At 38.1% G+C, this 19,965-nt stretch overlaps 1 protein-coding gene across 5 annotated transcripts in view; it reads left to right on the plus strand.

Annotated features, from left to right (window-relative positions):
- LOC126771720 (NPC intracellular cholesterol transporter 1) overlaps positions 1-19,965 on the plus strand; it is a 60,424-nt gene that overhangs the window by 32,442 nt on the left and 8,017 nt on the right. For 4 of the 5 annotated variants that reach the window (XM_050491753.1, XM_050491755.1, XM_050491752.1 and 1 more), the window contains exons 3-21: positions 2,812-3,028; positions 3,826-3,905; positions 4,993-5,205; positions 5,473-5,665; positions 7,642-7,704; positions 9,150-9,344; positions 10,674-10,955; positions 11,337-11,523; positions 11,595-11,760; positions 12,411-12,672; positions 13,008-13,209; positions 13,661-14,030; positions 14,277-14,499; positions 14,934-15,071; positions 15,429-15,635; positions 15,813-16,087; positions 16,172-16,267; positions 16,384-16,578; positions 17,467-17,554. In XM_050491753.1, coding sequence (XP_050347710.1) covers positions 2,812-3,028; positions 3,826-3,905; positions 4,993-5,205; positions 5,473-5,665; positions 7,642-7,704; positions 9,150-9,344; positions 10,674-10,955; positions 11,337-11,523; positions 11,595-11,760; positions 12,411-12,672; positions 13,008-13,209; positions 13,661-14,030; positions 14,277-14,499; positions 14,934-15,071; positions 15,429-15,635; positions 15,813-16,087; positions 16,172-16,267; positions 16,384-16,578; positions 17,467-17,554 — 3,652 coding nt within the window. The remainder of the gene's footprint in view (positions 1-2,811; positions 3,029-3,825; positions 3,906-4,992; positions 5,206-5,472; positions 5,666-7,641; positions 7,705-9,149; positions 9,345-10,673; positions 10,956-11,336; positions 11,524-11,594; positions 11,761-12,410; positions 12,673-13,007; positions 13,210-13,660; positions 14,031-14,276; positions 14,500-14,933; positions 15,072-15,428; positions 15,636-15,812; positions 16,088-16,171; positions 16,268-16,383; positions 16,579-17,466; positions 17,555-19,965) is intronic. The other variant, XM_050491758.1, reaches the window with a different exon arrangement.

The following is a 19,965-nucleotide window of genomic DNA, read 5'->3' on the forward strand; positions in this document are numbered from 1 at the left end:
ATAAACTGATTATAATGAAATCACATATAAATAATTATGAAAACATGTTTATATTAATGTTTATATATATTTCGGTTATATATTTTTATGATATACATTTTAAATTAGCTTGTATTATAAATACTAAATTATTTATACATTATATAAGTAAGTAATTACATATATGTATATATTAAGGGTCTGTGTTCAGACTCAAGCGTCAAGGCCGTGTGCGCAAACGATCCGCTGGTTTTTAGGTATTTTGCCGCAACCGATGCCTGTGATCCTATATCCGCGTTTCACGTTAGTGCAACGCGTATAAGCGTTTTTCAGTGAGAACAAAAAGTCGAAAACAAAGATATAAAAATAGGTTTAGGTTAGGTTTTTGACAAAGTTGGAATACTCACAGTCACTAGTTTACTGGTGGTAGAGCTTTGTGCAAGCTCGTCTGGGTAGGTACCACCCACTTATCAGATATTCTACCGCAAAACAGGACTACTTGGTATTGTTGTGTTTCGGTTTAAATGGTGTGTGAGCCGTGTAATTACAGACACAAGGGAAATAACATTTTAGTTCCCAAGGTTGGCGGCGCATTGGTGATGTAAGCGATGGTTAACATTTCTTACAATCCCTATGTCTATGGGGGTTGGTGACCACTTACCATCAGGTGGTCTTTATGTTCATCCGCTTTCTTATTCTATAAAAAAAACTATTAGGCATATTTTGATTGATTGTTCAACGATTGGTTCAGTAAGTATTAGTAAAAGTGTATTTACGAACAACTTTTATCAGTCCTTAACGGCCATTCTAACTTATATTAGATTAAAAAACCGAATACGAACTAACTCATTGAGTTAAAAAAAAGGTTAACACCACAATATGGCATCAATAAACCGTACACAGACCGCATCGCGTTAATCGTCTAGAGGCACTAAAAAAATATTCCGAAAAAAAGCAACGACGTCAAAACTATACCAGATGTGTATTATTTGGTTTTATTTAAAATAATAAAAAAAAAAATATAATATACAATTTGTATTTTTACAAATCAATAATTGAATCGAAAGGTGTCGATCTTGTGAATCTTGAAGGTTGCTTACGAATACACTAATTTTAATAATTGAATAAAAATCTTAATTATTTTTGTAGTTCTAGTTTTTTTGTTTTATAATAATCATATTACAATAAATATTTAGGAGTGGATACCGAACGTTATCAGTGGTAATTTTTTTTATGAAGAAATGCCATATAGATATGCAACAGGTGTTCGTTATCATTATGAGACATGTAAAAATTAAATATAAATAGATAAACGGCCGGATATAGGACCTGATGACCGAGCTATTACAACTATAAACACAAGGGACATAACAAATTAGTTTCAAGGTTGGTGGCGCATTGACGATGTAAGGGTTTGTTAATATTTCTAACAGTGCCAATGTCTTTGTTCGATAGTGACCACTTTCCAGTTCGCCCATTTGACATTATGCTTTTCTGAGATTTTAAGTATAAAAAAAAAACACATACTGTGCAAAAAAATAATTAGTTAACATCAGAGCTAATCAGTATGTAGTATCCGAGGCTGTCTCATTATCACTTCCAAAATTATATAAAAGGCTGGGAGTATTTGATTCGTCTCATTAGTAGACTGGTGGTAGGGCCTTGTGCAAGCTCGTCTGGGTAGGTACCACCCACTCATCAGATATTCTACCGCAAAACAGCAATACTTGATATTGTTGTGTTCCGGTTTGAAGGGTGAGTGAGCCAGTGTAATTACAGGCACAAGGGACATAAAATCTTAGTTCCCAAGGTTGGTGGCGCATTGGCTATGTAAGCGATGGTTGACATTTCATACAATGCCAATGTCTAAGGGCGTTTGGTGACCACTTTTGGTGGTGGCCCATATGCTCGTCCACTTTCCTATTCTATAAAAAAAAAAGACATGACCTCGGCTTTGTTATAGATAACACCAATTCCAGAGAATTATGCAAACGGCTTCTCTCAATTATGTTAATTACATTAGTATACACAAATAGTCATATCGATGCTGAGGTGAGGACATGAGCGCGTAGTAGTAGTAGTAGTAGTAGAAGTAGTAGTAGAAGTAGTAGTAGTACTACTACTAGTAGGTGATTATTTGCAAAAATCTAAGTAATATTAAGAAAACAATGTAACTCAAGGCACGGGCGCACATGTCTGTGGGGAAAATTTAACTAAACAAACAGTATATTCTTCAGATTTATTTGACAATTCTAAGGATATTAAAGAAACATTGAATAATATGAGGTCACGTTATAATATATAATAATCACTGTTTGTAAAGACAAACGACATCTGTGTTAAATAGTCTGATAGCCTTCAGGTCAATTAACGTATTACGATTAAACTGTCCCAGACCCAAACAAAACTCGTCTTTATATGCCACAGTTTTGTCACTGATAAGGTCATAGGCGTCGTGAATCACTTTTTTTCTTTATTATGATTCATTTCAAACCTACAATCTTAATCCGATAGTGAATAATTATTTTAAACAGATTCAGACATGTACAAAGTCCGATAATATTTCGATTTTATTTATGAATATTATAATTTTAATATTGCCTTATTATGAGGACTAGATAAATGAAATTGCCGTTTAACTATTTGAGATGTGTTCCATAAGATCAATGTTTTTGATACAGTCAATGTTATCTCCGTTCCTACAAAGATTAATGGAATTACATAAGTATAACCGTTAAAGGCTTTCGAAAGCATCAGATTTATCTAGTACAAGTAGTACTGCTTTAGATAGAGCCTCAGTACACATTAACAAGAACCCTTTCTGTGTTACAGCCCATCATCGAGAAGTATTGCCCAGATATCGCAGCCGGTGGCCTCACTTGCTGCGACAAAGACCAATTGCAGAATTTAAACGACAACATTATAAAAGCAGAGAATATCCTGTCACGATGTCCGTCTTGTTTGGACAACTTCTACAAACACATTTGCGGGATGACCTGCTCGCCGAAGCAGAGCGACTTTTTGATGCCCAAACTTGAACAGTTCAATTGTGAGTAACAAAAATTAATTTAAAGTAATTAGGACACGTTTCGATCTATATTATGGGAATGGTTGAATGGTGTTCCGACACGTGTTCATGCGCGTAAGCTCTGCTATCTTTTAATATTATATGTATATAGGTGCAAGCGATTTGTGCCATCCCTTCTAGGTAAGACCCACCCGCTTAATCACCATTACGAATGGGTGATAGATTTGTTAAGTCAATAAGCAAGCGTAATTCTTCTGTATTAAACAAAGATTGAATTGGATTATTGGTGGCGGGCAGCATATTGATATACTGCCAACCATTTCAACACATGCAAAATTAAGCATACGAAAATTCAGTGGTGTTTGTATGGCCTTGAACCCGCAATCTTCGGTTAAAAGTCACATATTTTATCCACTGCATCATGTCTCATTTTTTTTTATAGAACAGGAAGGCGGACGATCATATGGGCCACCTGATGGTAAGTGGTCACCAAACGCCCTTAGACATTGGCATTGTATGAAATGTCAACCATCGCTTACATAGCCAATGCGCCACCAACCTTGGGAACTAAGATGTTATGTCCCTTGTGCCTCTAATTACACTGGCTCACTCACCATTCAAACCGGAACACAACAATATCAAGTATTGCTGTTTTGCGTTAGAATATCTGATGAGTGGGTGGTACCTACCCAGACGGGCTTGCACAAAGCTCTACCACCAGTGTTTTTTTTTATTACATTACATTATTCATCACGAGTTTTATATTATTATTATTTTTTGTCAATTAATTTGTGTTTGTGTGTTTTTTTTTATTCCAGCTACACACAAGAGGATAGTGGAGCTTAGTTATCATCTCAGCGCGACGTACATGAACGACACTTACAGTTCGTGTGCGAATGTAAGTAAACAAATATTTTATTTAAATACTTTTTTTTTTTTTATAGAATAGGAAGGCGGACGAGCATATGGGCCACCTGATGGTAAGTGGTCACCAACGCTCTTAGACATTAGCATTGTAAGAAATGTCAACCATCGCTTACATATCCAATGCGCCACCAACCTTGGGAACTAAGATTTTATGTCCCTTGTGCCTGTAATTACACTGGCTCACTCACCCTTCAAACCGGAACACAACAATATCAAGTATTGCTGTTTTGCGGTAGAATATCTGATGAGTGGGTGGTACTTACCCAGACGAGCTTGCACAAAGCCCTACCACCAGTTGTTTACAATTATGTGATCTATCTTGCCATTCATGAACTATAACTTTTTTATATCGATCAATGGCGGAAGGAATATAGATAAACAGACGAGCATTAACGAGCTGGTTGCCGTGGTTGGTGGATGCTTGCCTTTCACGACGAAGGTTGTGGGTTCGATTCCCACCCAGGACAGATATTTGTGTTCATGAAATTCTCTGTTTATCCTGAGTCTGGGTGTAATTATCTACATATGTATATATTTACAAAAGAAAAATTGTATATGTAGTGTATCAGTTGTCTGGTTTCCATAGTACAAGTTCAGTACAAGCTTAATTTGGGATCAGATGGCCGTGTGTGAAAAGTGTCCAGGATATTATTACAGATAACAGAATCGTTTATTATTTAGAGAAGTTTTTACGTTTTAATTTTGTCTATATAGTAGTCTGTCTTGAAAAAACTTAATTTTTCATAAACACAAAGAAAATAACTCGTTTTATATACTCTATAAGCCGTGTGAATTTTGGTCACCCTGATACTATATTTATTAAAATTAGAACAATATTCCACTTACATATAATACTTTTAATACCAAAGTTTCGATAAAAAGTTCGCCGACATTCAAAACGACAGTTTTTTACGAATTTATAACGAATACCGTAGAATATTTATTTATATCTCGACCAATGAAGTCATGTCAATTCTAGTTCATATGTTGTTTATTTATATTCGTCCCGCCATTGTTGTCAGCTATATGTATATTTGGTGTATATGATTTTTTTCTAGGTCCAAATGCCATCAACTAACCAGCTCGCCATGGACCTCATGTGCGGCGACTACGGCTCCAGTTTCTGCACTCCACAGCACTGGTTCGATTACATGGGCGACAAGGACACGCCCGCCGTGCCGTTCCAGATAAATTACATCAGTGGAGATGAACCGGTCGATGGATTCACGCCTTACAACCCACCCACCATGCCCTGCAACGTTGGCTTGCCTGTTAGTCTTTCAAATTTATATATAATTTGAACTGAAAACACTATATTTTTAATATTGTAATGCCTCACTCGTATACATTTAACGCTCACTGAAGTGCTCCCAAGAGTTAGATAGATATTAGGATCTACTAATTTTTTTTAAAGTACATCTATATAAAAATAGGCAAAGGCAGAATACCTTTGCTTTTTTGTTTTAAATAAAAAAAAATATTCGAAACAAACGACAGTCAACGTGTCATCCTCAAATAACGCCAGCGGCCGCCCGCAGGGCCAGCCGGGCTGCTCGTGCCTGGACTGCCTGCAGGCGTGCCCCGCGCCGCCGCCCGCGCCGCCCGCGCCGCGCCCCTTCGTGCTGCTCGGCGCCGACGGGTACGCCGTCATCATGGCCATCGTCTTCCTCATCTTCACCACGCTGTTCCTCAGCGGCGTCTACTGCTGCAACCAGCAGGAGAACGTTGTCGGTAAGTCGCTTTGAAAATTACAAAATAATAAATATATCATAATGAAATGTGCGTACTGGTAAATTTGATATATTTGCATAACATATACGATATGAGATGTTGTTGAATATACATTTTAAAGCGCTTTAAAGCGCATAGTTTTAATTTATGGTGTACTCTGGAAGCTCATACCCTACCTAAATGAGAGATATGATACATACATATTATGCTTATCTGTTATTTATTTATAGACTATTTATTGTTCATAAACACCGATAACTTTTATTTATGTTATGCGAAGTATACACTTTAAAAGTTTTTTTACTCAGTAACACGGCATAAAATATTTAAACGATTTATATGGTAATGGTTATAATGCTATTGTAGACATTTGAAGATTTTAGTGGATGAAGATGTTATGATGAATTTAAATTTCATTTGTCATATTAAGTCACTAGTACTTTACTAGTACTAATTACAGGCACAAGGGACATCAATCTTAGTTCCCAAGGTTGGTGGCGCATTGGTGATGTAAGCGATGGTTAACATTTCTTACAATGCCAATGTCTATGGGCATTGGTGACCGCTTACCATCATGTGGCCCATATGCTCGTCCGCCTTCCTATTCTATATAAAAAAAAGTATATAGTCCAGCATGGTGCCAGCTATCACGTTTTAAAACTTGAGTTAAACGTAATGGATGTATGGCCTGTATACACGAATACGGCTGTCAACTCAAAAACATTTACCAATTACTTCAAATCTTTGTTTCATGACGCATTCTACCACTAACGTCTTCATTTATATTAAACACTAACCACGCTCTTATTGTTATTTCAAGATGGTAACACTTTCAAGGAATGTATGACACGCAGTAATATGCCAGTTTTGTATTACGTCGTAATATTGTATACGTGATCAAAGGAAATAGTTATGTTGTTATTGTATAGTATGTTCAAATGAGGAAAAAAGACAAATAATCAACTATGTCATTGAAATGATGCGATGTTATTAGTCGAAATATTAAAGATTCAATGTATTTATATGAACTTAAAGTATTTCAGTGGAAAAGTTAAGTAAAACTGTCTCTGAATGTTCCAATGCTGAGCTAAGTTTTTTTCCACTTCACTTTTTCTGAGGAAAAGCCTTGGGAGCTTATTGTACCGCAGTTCTTAGCGGGTTGGTGGATACATAGAATTTCAGTAAAATTAAAAATAATCATAATAATCATTTATTTAAGATTAAACATTCATAAATTTGTTAGTTACAATTATCTTAGATTATGTTAGTAGATACAGATACATGAATACAAATGGAGATTAGATTGAATAGATTAAATATCATTAAAACTAAACACGAATTAAGCACATGAATTTTTAGTGATGCCGGTTTTGAACTTGCGAGCATAGATTCAAGCGATCTAATGATACATGATATTAAGAAATGTTTTTAATACATAACAGAGATAACAAATCGCTTGGAATATGTTAAAGTAGGGGTTTATATTTTTCTACTCGTTTGATGGAATTTTATAATTCACTCGGACTAATTTAACAACAGAAAAAAATATTTTATTTTTAAATAGAATCTCTACGATTTGAATTAAATAACGTTTAACGTTATAACTGATTACGTATTAAAAAAATACAAATTTTCTAGTAAATGTTACAGGAAATTGTTTGTATGTATATAAATTTATTTTTTTAGTATCTTCGTTGGTGATGGTTTTTTAGTTTCCAAGTACTTATAAATAACACGGTTGGTGTATTAAAGCATTATATATAAGCATTAATATATAATAATATAATAATGACAGACAGACTCGATGGGCAAATTTACTTGATAAATTGATTTTTAAATTTACTTGATGATTGATTGGCAAGAAATATATGAATTAGTAAAGAGTGATCAGCAATCGAGTATTGCGTGTCGGGTGTGTCGGGCCTGTCGGTCGTGTCTGGCGTGTCGGGTGGGGCTCTAACGCGGTGTGGGTGCAGAGTGGGCGGGCGGCGCGCGGCGCGGCGGGCCCGAGACCAGTCCGCTGCACAGCCATCGCTCCAGTACGTACATACTCCCTCCGCTATACTGTAAGATAAGGGCTACAAGATATACTCTAGGCCGTGCTTTGGTGCGTATTAGTGTTGCAATGAAAGGATCCCCCATACACTTGTGAACCGATTTTGCAGTCATATACTATACCCGGAATGGGTATATATATCTAGCTCACTCATTTTCCAATGGCAAAGAGCAATACATATTATTGTTGTGTTCCGGTTTAAAGGGTGAGTGAGCCAGTAAAACTACAGGCACAAGGGTCATAATATCTTAGTTCCCAAGGTTGGTTGCGCATTGGAGATCTAATGCGGCAATATTGATGGGAAGTGATGACCACTCACCATCAGGTGGCCTATTTGCCAGTCTACCTACCTATTTAAAGTAAAAAAGGATAGATATATATCTCACTGTTGTTGCGATCCAGTGAGAAGGTTCCGTGAGTCCCGAGTACAGGCACAGTAGACATTACTTCTTGGTCCTAATTGACATTTTTTTGACAATGTACGGAATACTTCTGAAATTTCGAATATTCCGATGTCAGTGGTCTCTATTTTTTCCGAACAAAAAGACACACAAACAGATTAGACCACTATGGTTACCAGTCACCTCAACCAATGAACACAGATAATACATAGCACTGAAAACTACGAATCTTTCTACGTCTCTCTGCTATTTTTGTTGTATAGTCTGAAATTTCCTGATTAATTTTGTCTGCTTGCCTGTCATGTTATCATAAAATGGTTTAATTAATCTATTAAATAGTATTATATGTACATTAAAATACAAATTTACGAAAAGTACAAAAAGTAATGAGTTGGTTGTTGAGGTGCACTTATTATGTTTAACACAAATAGTATTTAGAAATTGCATGTAATTATTTATTTTTTCTTTATTTTAATGTCTTTATTGCGTATATTAACTGCATGATTATATTATGTGTAATATTGAAGTATTTAATGGTTTTTAACAGTATGATTTATTATATATATATAATATTACTTGTGGTAGGGTTTTGTGCAAGCTCGTCTAGGTAGGTCCCACCCACTCATCAGATATTCTACCGCAAAACAACAGTACTTGGTATTGTTGTGTTCCGGTTTGAAGGGTGAGTGAGCCAGTGTAATTACAGGCACAAGGGACATAAAATCTGAGGTCCCAAGATTGGTGGTGCATTGGCTATGTAAGCGATGGTTAACATTTCTTACAATGCCAATGTATATGGGCGTTGAAGAACACTTACCATCAGGTGGCCCATATGCTCGTCCCCCTTACTATTCTATAAAAAAAAAATACATACATATAATAATTATATTGTTTGATTTATCAGTGTAATTAAAACACTTTGAATATTAATAGTATTTTGTATAATAGGGTAAGTTTTGAGATTTTGTAGTTTTTCATCGTTACCTTATATACCTTGATATTAATCAGAATCATAATCTGTAAACAGGCGTTGCTTCAGAAAACAATCAGGAGATGGCAACGAATCCCACGTCAGCTGGTTGGTCGATAGATCAGCCGGACGGCGCGGAAGACGCGACGTTCTTTGAGAAACTCGGTGCGGAGACTGAGACGAAATTGGAGGATTTCTTCCAGTGGTGGGGCTGTTTAATGGCGTCGAAACCTTGGATTGTTCTATTCCTGGGTGAGTTTTATAATACAAATATATTCAACATCAATATATCGTACTTTATGTATGACGAGCCGGTGTGCATGGTTGGTAGATACTTGCCTTTCACGCCGAAGGTTGTGGGTTCGATTCCCAGCCGGGACAGATATTTGTGTGCATGAACATGTCTGTTTGTCCTGAGTCTGGGTGTATTTATCTATATAAGTATGTATTTACAAAAGAAAAGTAGTATATGTAGTATATCAGTTGTCTGGTTTCCATAGCGCAAGCTCTGTACAAGCTTAATTTGGGATCAGATGGCCGTGTGTGAAAAATGTCGCAGGATATTATTATTATTCAACATAGAATCTGTTCCTATTTACATTTACATATTTAATGTTGAAAGTCTTCTACTACTACATTTTTTTTATCCTAACTCTTTAAAAGATCCGTATTATAAGGTATACGTAATTATCCGTAATATAATATAAGTTGTCTGCCTCGTTGGTCTAGTGGCTTGATGTAAGACCGCAGACCCAGAGGTCCTAGGTTCAATTGCAAGGTCGAGCCAATAAAAAAGTTATTGAGCTTTTCTGGAAGTTGGAAGTGTGTTCACTCCCGTGCCTCGGAAAGCACGTAAAGCCGTTGGTCCTGCGTATGAACTCTTTCCGATCTTGTCGGATTGCCGTCCCATCGGATTACGAGAGTTAGGGAATAGAGAGTGCACCTGTGTTTGCGCACACACTTGTGCACTGTAATATCTCCTGCGTAGTTGGCTAGTCTCTTTTGAGATTTGCCGCCGTGGCCGAAATCGGTCTGAAGGACCTTATTATTATTATTAATATAAGTTACAAGTTTATAGTTAAATTTTTAATTTTATATATGTCAGTTAAATTCTTTTTAAAGATCAATGTTAAAATTTGTATTGTTTGAGGTAATTTTAATTTGAATAAACTGTCATTGAGAATTGACTTAGAATGTTCTAGTGGTTAGAACGCGTGAATCTTAACTGATGATCGTGGGTTCAAACCCGGGCAAGCACCACTGAATTTTCATGGGCTTAGTTTGTGATTATAATTCATCTAGTGCTTGACGGTGGAGGAAAACATCGTGAGGAAATCTGCATGTGTCTTATTTCACTGAAATTCTGTCACATATGCATTCCACCAACCCGCATTGGAGCAGCGTGGTGGAATAAGCTCCAAACCTTCTCCTCAAAAGGGAGAGAAGGCCTTAGCCCAGGAGTGGGACATAAACGGGCTGTTACTGTGTGTTCTAGAAGATAAAATATTAATTATTATTACACGGTTTTATTTAATTTAATATATATGCGTATGTATATTAAACTTTTTTTTTTGTTGTCAGGTCTCTGTGTAATCGTCGCCCTCGGGCACGGCATAAGGTACATGCAAGTGACGACCAATCCGGTGGAACTGTGGGCGGCTCCGAACTCCCGTTCACGTCTCGAGAAGAAGTACTTCGACTCGCACTTCGAGCCTTTCTACAGGACTGAGATGTTGATCATCAGCTCGAAGGGTCTGCCCGATGTGGAGTACAACTCGCCGGACGGTAACGTCATGTCGTTCGGTCCAGTGTTCAACTCTACCTTCCTCTTGAAAGTCCTCGATTTACAAAATAGGATTATGGGTGAGTAAATATTTAGTGAATTATGTTTCTTGTACTTTATATGAGCAGAGTGAGGTATTACCTGAAGGTCGATGTTCTCGTTTTGACAAGCTAAAAGGAATTAAGAAAATACTTTATTTTTATTTTTATTATATTTGGGAAACAAACAGTATACACCACATACATTATACAACAAATTAACTCGATCACACACCAATCAAGTTTCCACTTAAAACAACATACAAATTACAATTACAATTGAAATAGCCTAGATGTGATCGTTTCATTTCCAAGGGTGTATTGGGCGAATAGTATTGATATCGTTTTCATGCGTACTCTATATTATTATTATTTTCTCATCAAACACGCTTCAACTTAAACGACTGTTTCTCATTTTCCCAGCTCTCGGCAACAAGAGTCGCATCGAGGACATTTGCTTCGCCCCAATGTCCTCCCCGTTCAGCGGGCCCGTGACGGCCGACAACTGCGCCGTGCAGTCCGTGTGGGGCTGGTGGGAGAACGACCCGGAACAGATCACGGACTACCTCGAAGACAACCAGTACCTCGAAAAAGTGCTGTCCTGCTCCAAGTGAGTACCGGCGCCGGGTGCGGCAGGCTGCCCGCGACGCCCACTGACTCACACTCCCCCCCCCCCCGCAGGAACCCGTACAGCTGCCTGTCGGTGTGGGGCGGGCCCGTGCTGCCGGGCGTGGCGCTGGGCGGCTTCCTGTCGCCGGCCGAGCCGCTCGCCAAGACGTCGCGCTTCCACCGCGCCACCGCGCTCATCCTCACCTTCCTCGTCAACAACCACCACGACAAGGAGAAGGTCTGTTGCATTGTTTATCATACCTTGTAGGGAATATTGACGTACTTATTGATATGAAAGAATGGGAATGACATTTTGTTTATTCGAAAGTTACTACACCACTGAGCTATCGAAGGAATTGAGAGGCCGGTAGTGATGAAAATGTATACAGGAGACTCTTGAGTCAATTAAAGATATTCATTGAAAATAAGAACAATATGAATTGCGTGTAGTTCGATAAATAGAGTAGAATAGTCATAGGACCCCCTTTGGTTGACTTGTTTATTATATATATATATTATATATATATTATAGATATATTATAGACCCAATAGACTATAGACTACCCAAATAACCCAATAGACTATATTATATATATATTATAGACCCAATAGACTACTACTACTACTACAATAGACTACTGTGAAAGTGTGACTTGTGACAAATCCTAACAATTTGGATAACAATAAAATAAAGTTACATCTAAAACTGAAGTGAAATACATTACTCCCAGGATAAACAGTTTAAAAATTCTTATAATAAAAATCATCTTATAATAATATGGTACCCTATTCATTTACTTTATTATCCAAATCTAAACCGACCAATCTACTTTCTAATTTTTATTTATCTTATAATAATATGTTATAACTAAAATGCCATATACACAGCTGAAGCCGGCTCTCGAATGGGAGGAAGAGTATATCAAGTTCATGAAAAATTACACTGAAAACGAAATGCCCTCGTACATGGACATCGCCTACAGTTCCGAGAGGTCGATCGAGGATGAACTGGACAGGGAATCGAAATCGGATGTATCCACCATACTCGTGTCGTACTTCATCATGTTCGCGTACATCACCATATCTCTGGGGAGATTCACCACATGCTCCAGGCTACTAATCGACAGCAAGATAACACTTGGTCTGGGGGGTGAGTCTTTTATTATGTTATATACGAAAGAAAATCCATATGTATGATGCCAGGCTGTACCGTTTGACGGAATAGCCATATAATAGATCATATAATAATAATAATTATTATTGTTCATTTTTTTATATATATAGACTAAGAAGACGGACGGGCATATGGGCCACCTGATGGTAAGTGGTCACCAACGCCCATAGACATGGGCATTGAAATGTTAACCATGGGATACATCACCAATGCGCCACCAATCTTAGGAACTAAGGTGTTATGTCCCTTGTGCCTGTAATTACAATGGCTGTTCATGACTTATGTATGTCTATAACGTGATATTGTTACAGGTGTACTGATCGTGCTGGCGTCCGTGGTGTGTTCTATGGGCATCTTCGGATTCTGTGGCGTGGCGGCGACGCTCATCATAGTGGAGGTGATCCCGTTCCTGGTGCTGGCCGTGGGCGTGGACAACATTTTCATCCTCGTTCAGACCAGCCAGCGAGAACCGCGTCGCCCCGACGAGACCGTGCCGCAGCACATCGGCAGAACGTGAGTGACTCACTACTGTGTTGCTTGTTTTAATTAGGGATCCAACGATATATCGGCTGATCGTTAATTTGATGGCAAAATATCGATAATTATATCGATATTGTGGAATAGTCGATACGATAATATCGATATGGGAAAGAATTAATTTCTTCATATTCATATTTTAAATTTAGGCTTTAAAATTTATGCCTTTTTTCTAAGGCATCGACTGACAAATTAATTATTTCTGACACTCGACATTTTTCTGAATACACTTATTGGAATATAACATGTTTTTATGTAGTAGCACTACAAATCATTTTTATATTATATTTAGGGACAGTTTTAAAAAAAATATAGTTTATTACCGGCGTCTCCGAACGATATTATCGTATATCGATATATATACGCAATTCCATAAAATAAGCGATACGGAAAACGCTGTGTTCTTATCGACACGCGTGCCCCGCAGGCTGGGCCAGGTGGGCCCGTCGATGTTCCTGACGTCGGTGTCGGAGTCGGTGTGCTTCTTCCTGGGCGCGCTGAGCGACATGCCGGCGGTGCGCGCCTTCGCGCTGTACGCGGGCGCGGCGCTGCTGGTGGACTTCCTGCTGCAGGTCACGTGCTTCGTGGCGCTGCTGGCGCTGGACACGCGGCGCCAGAACGCCAACCGCTTCGACGTGCTGTGCTGCGCCGCCGGCACCAAGGCGGACGGCGCGCCGCAGCCCGACGGCGCGCTCTTCAACCTGTTCCGCTGCGTCTACGTGCCCTTCCTCATGAAGCGCGAGGTGCGCGCCTCCGTCATGATCATCTTCTTCGCCTGGCTCTGCTCGTCCGTCGCGGTGAGTCGCACTTTCTCGGTGGAATTCCTACTCCCGAATTCTTGACTGCTTCTAGATGGTTCGCGCAGTAATAGTCCAATAGTAGTGATGATGATAAGAATGATAGTAAAATGGCAATGCCTTCCTGGTCGATTCCGGTCACGAAAACGATAACAGTTTTCATGTAATTTCCGCATTTGAAGCCTCGGAATATGCAGCTTTGTAATTGTGCGGATGTTACTTTTAAATAAAATATTATTTGTTTAGGTGGCTCCTCACATAGATATAGGTCTCGACCAGGAACTTTCGATGCCGCACGACAGCTTCCAGCTGAAGTACTTCAAACATTTGAACCAATATTTGAATATTGGCCCACCGGTATACTTCGTTGTGATGGATGGATTGGATTACTCGGATCGCGACGTTCAGAACATGGTCTGCGGGACCAGATACTGCAGGACTGATAGTATTGCAATGCAGCTGTATTCTGGTAAGTATTGTATAATGTATTTAATTGAAAATTTTATAGTATTTTTTAATATTAAAAACTAAATTAACTTTACTTTTAATTACTCTCAGTAATATAATACGAAATAACAAGTATAACACTTATATTGTATTTTATAATAAAAAAATTAAACAAATCAAATATCTTTATTCAATATAGAAGCGTTACACTTATTAATTGTCAAAATTCTACCACCGATTTGGAGATAAACACCTAAGACTTGAAATGAACCGGCGAAAAAAACTATGCTGGATATTTTTTGTAGAACATTTGTTTTACAAATTTAGTTATGTAAAAGAGGTTTTTTTTTATTTCGAGAAATAAACAAGACAGATAAAAGCACAGGACAGGAGGTATTAGTTTAAAATGTAGTAATTACAAAATATAATATTGAAATAACTCAATCTTTATTCCAGCGTACCGTACTCCGAACTTAACGTACATCGCTCAACCACCGAACTCGTGGCTGGACGACTTCTTCGACTGGTCCGCAGCGTCCGCCTGCTGCAAGTACTTCCCCTCAAACAGCAGCTTCTGTCCCAACGATTACACGAGTGAGTCATTAGGAGATAATGTTGTCATCGTTATATACTCTTTAAACAATGTTTATCCACTCTAATGAAAACAATTTTAATACATTTTAATTATATTTTTATAAATTATGATAAGACAGGTTTATTTCCATAGCAATATTTAAAACTATTGTTTTAATTATACAGTTTTTTGTATTCAACGAAAGAATACGGTCAATGATTGAATGAACCATTATAATACAGTGAAATGAATATACACAGAAAAAGTATATTTGTATATAAAATATATTCAAGAAAGAATACTTTCATAGTGCCAAATAATTGCGAAAAGGGGGGGGGGGGGTTAAAGCAGTGTTTAACTTTGCGCTCTGCCCGCAGCGTCCCCGCCGTGCCGCAAGTGCGACATCCCGCTGGAGGGCCCGGAGCAGCGGCCCAGCTCCGCCGACTTCCAGCACTACGTGCCCTTCTTCCTGCAGGACAACCCCGGGTTCTCCTGCCCCAAGGGCGGCCACGCCGCCTACTCGCACGCCGTCAACTACGTGAGCAACCGCACGCACACCCGCATCGGTGCCACGTACTACCAGGGTACGCTCATTCTACAGTATAGCACTGAAGTATTATAAAATTCATAACAGAAAAGACCACGAGGTCCCTCGGCAAATAATCTCTTAGCGTGCGTGTGCCAGATGATGTTGAACTTGGATTAGTTTATCAGAGTAGTCAGTGAGCAGGCCCCGCTAACGAGTGTCGGCGCTCCCGCAGGCTACCACACGGTGCTGAAGACGAGCGCGGACTACTACTCGGCGCTGCGCGCGGCGCGCTCGGTGGCCGCCAACCTCAGCGAGACGCTCAACCGGAACCTGCGCGAGGCCGGCAAGAACTCCACCGTCAACGTCTTCCCCTACTCCGTCTTCTACGTCTTCTACGAGCAGTACCTCACCATGTGGCCCGACACGCTCAAGTCGATGGGCATCTCCGTGCTCTCCATCTTCATCGTCACCTTCGTTCTGATGGGCTTCGACCTCTTCTCCGCTCTGGTGAGCCCCTCGCTTCGAAACTTCACACCTCGGCTTCGGGCGAACTTTGACGTTTGAAAATTTGAATGGACGTTCGTTTTTCAGGTCGTCGTCATCACTATCACGATGATCGTGGTCAACCTCGGCGGTCTCATGTACTGGTGGGGTATCAGTCTCAACGCCGTGTCGCTTGTTAACTTGGTAAGTGATACCATATACCATATGATACGATACACCGTCGATTTAGTAAATACTTGATCTGCAACGATAAAGTTACAGTAGTGATGTGACGTGTGACGTGTGTCGTGCGGTGGCAGGTGATGGCGGTGGGCATCGCGGTGGAGTTCTGCTCGCACCTGGTGCACTCGTTCAGCGTGTCGGGCGGCGGCTCGCGCGTGGCTCGCGCGTCGCACGCGCTGGCCACCATGGGCTCGTCCGTGCTGTCCGGCATCACGCTCACCAAGTTCGGCGGGATCATCGTGCTCGGCACCGCCAACAGCCAGATCTTCCAGGTTTCTTATATTCTTTATCTTTTGTATAGGTCACCAGTAGACATCAAAGGCAAATTTATAGGCAAAGGTATCGACACTGATAAAAATGTTATATCCCCTTTGCCTGTCATTACACTGATCAAAAATATAAATCAGAGCGCAGCAATACGAAGTTAATTAAGAGATAAAACCAGTAAAACACCACAAAACACAGTAGCTTACATAATTCGCATTACTGCCTCGTTGGTCTAGTGGCTAGATATAAGGCCGCAAACCCGGAGGTCAAAGTCCTGAGTTCAAATCCTAGGTCGGGCCATTAAAAAGTTATTGGATTTTTCTGTCGAAAATTCTCAATAGCAGCCCGGAGTCTGGTAGTTGGAAGTGTGTACATTCCCTTGCCTAGAAAAGTACGTAAAGCCGTCCTGCACCTGAACTCTTTCCTTTCGTGTCGGATAGCCGTCCCGTCGGATTATAAGAGTTAGGGAATAGAGAGTGCACCTGTGTTTGCGCACACACTTGTGCATTATAATATCTCCTGCGCAGTTGGCTAATCTCTCTTGAGATTTGCCGCCGTGACCAAAATCGGTCTGGCGGACCGGACCTTATAATTCGCATTATTCGCTTACCTTGTTAAATGTAACTAAAATTGACGTACTGCACTAAACACGGCATGGGGAAGTGTTGCCATATTTGATTTGATTACGTCATCTGTTTGACACTAGGTTATCAATTTTGTAAAGTGAAACGCTAAATGCTGATCGTGATGCAAAGGAGAAAGATATATATCTCTTTTCTTGTCAGCCAGTACCACACAGTCGTTTAATTAAAACCTTTGAATATTGAAAATACAGTATAATATAAAAAAAATACATTGTTTAATCTTATTCAAGCATACTATTAATGTTTTAGGTGTTCTACTTCCGCATGTACTTGGGCATCGTGCTGTTCGGCGCGGCCCACGGTCTGATATTCCTGCCCGTCATGCTCAGTTATATCGGTAAGTAAATAATATAAATACCGTTTCATTACAACTTGTAGAAAAAAATAACAAAATATATTCTAAGAATATTCTAATAGGTTACAAATGGATTATTTAATTTAGATTATAACAGATTCACAAATGTCGATTAGTAATTTCAAAGACGAAATTTGACGAGCCGGTTGGCGTGGTTGGTAGATACTTGCATTTCACGCCGAAGGTTGTGGGTTCGATTCCCACCCAGGACAGACATTTTTGTGCATGAACATGTCTGTTTGTCCTGAGTCTGGGTGTAATTATCTATATAAGTATGTATTTACAAAAGAGAAGTAGTATATCAGTTGTCTGGCTTCCATAGCACAAGCTTTGTACAAGCTTTATTTGGGATCAGATGGCCGTGTGTGAAAAATGTAAAAAAAAGACAATTAAATAAGAGTAACAAATATCAATTCAAAAAATTGTTGATTCAATTGTCAATTTTTCTTCTCTTTAAATTAAATGTCAGCGGAAATATCAATAAAGTTTGCTGATAAGATAATTCCTCACTTCATAATTATAAATATAGACATCGCTAACGAAAGCGACGGTTTATTTTAGAATGTATGTCCGTTGTTATCTTATAGAGCGTTTACAAAATTCGATTTTAGTTGACCAACATTTGTTGATTTATTTTATTATAATTATTATAATAATATTATTTACTCATAGATAAATATTCCACCGCCAAACAGCTATACTTAGTATTGTTGCGCTCCGGTTTGAAGGATGAGTGAGCCAGTGTAGCAGGCACAAGGGACATAACATCTTCGTTCCCAAGGTTGGTGGCGCATTGGCGATGTAAGGAATGGTTAATAATTACAACGCCAATGTCTTTAGATGGTGGTGACCACTTAACATCAAGTGGCCCATTTGCCGTCCGCCTATCTATATCACAAAAATAAATCTGAAATAGACCTTCGCATTCCTTTGCGTTGTCTAAAAAATATTGATATTTGTCAGAATCACAAGACCTTAAGTAACATTGCCGAATATAATTCTCAAACCATGATCACGTGACAAATCGAACACAATATAGTTATTTCCATACATTTTTGTTCCAAGAATCAAAGAATCAGTCAGCTCATCATCAGCTTTGTTTAAATAATATGTAAGAAAACTCCGATGCTTTAACTTTTTTGATAGACGTGTACAAATTGCAATGAAATGGAATATTCAGACATTCGTTATGTAATATAGCCATTACATATTAATTTTTGACTTTTTGGTGTTCAGTCCTATGTCTAGTGTCTTTCAAATAAGTAATATAATAAGGTTTTAATATGACATACATATTTCAGTCTGTACATTTTTTTTTTGTCAGATATTTAAGGTGCTTGTCAATTTAATTTAATAATATTCAGATTTACAAGCAATTTTTAATAATAATAATTTATCGTACAGATTAAAAATAAATTTTATATTGCTTTATAAAATGCAGTGTTGTTCTACAATATTGTACGGCAGATGAGCATGATTCTCAGTGAAGATGCAAGTCTTTAAAAATTTAATTTATAGTTAACATGGCAACTACATTTTCAAGCAGATGGATTAATATAAAAAAATCTAATAAATCTGAATCATTAACATATTTGACTTAATATACATATAATAATCATATGTATCACGATGTTTTCCTTCACCGTAAAGCACGAGATGAATTATAATCACAAATTAAGCACATGAAAATTCAGTGGTGCTTGCCCGGGTTTGAACCCACGATCATCGACTAAGATTCACGCGTTCTTACCACCGGGCCATATAATAATTTATATTTTTTAATTGTGAGAATTATGCTCATCAGTTATTTTTGTTCATTGTATTCTCTCGACTTGCAACATTTCCTAGTTAAAGCATGACCTGTTATTTTAATTTGATTCTATGCACATTTTTATTTTTGCTTCTTTGTATATTGGACCTTTTTTATTTTCGTTTATAATAAGTTGAAAATTAACATATGTATTTCATATAATTATAACTTGTACAAAGATTGAATAAGTAAATAAAAAAATCTTATATTTTAATTTAATCATTTTGTACAAATTATAAAGAAATGAAATCATAAAAATGAATGTGTGTTATGATTTAAATGCCTTTATAATTTAACCCAAGTTGTTTGCTCAACTAACCAATGAGGTAAGAGGTATTTATATATATATAATTATATATACATATATAATTTTATATAAAAAGAGAGTTTTCCACACTTATTAACGTCTAATTGATCTAATGTCAATAATAATCACATTTTCACTTATTCATCTAAAAGTATTAAACACTGTTCCTTTTTCAATTTCAAAACAATAGTTGTTTTGAAAATAGAACTAGGTAACGGCACAAAAGGAATAAAATCATATTTCTACATATATTAGATTATTTAATGAATGAATGAA

Source organism: Nymphalis io, chromosome 11, assembly GCF_905147045.1.
Source record: "Nymphalis io chromosome 11, ilAglIoxx1.1, whole genome shotgun sequence".
NCBI lineage: Eukaryota > Metazoa > Arthropoda > Insecta > Lepidoptera > Nymphalidae > Nymphalis > Nymphalis io.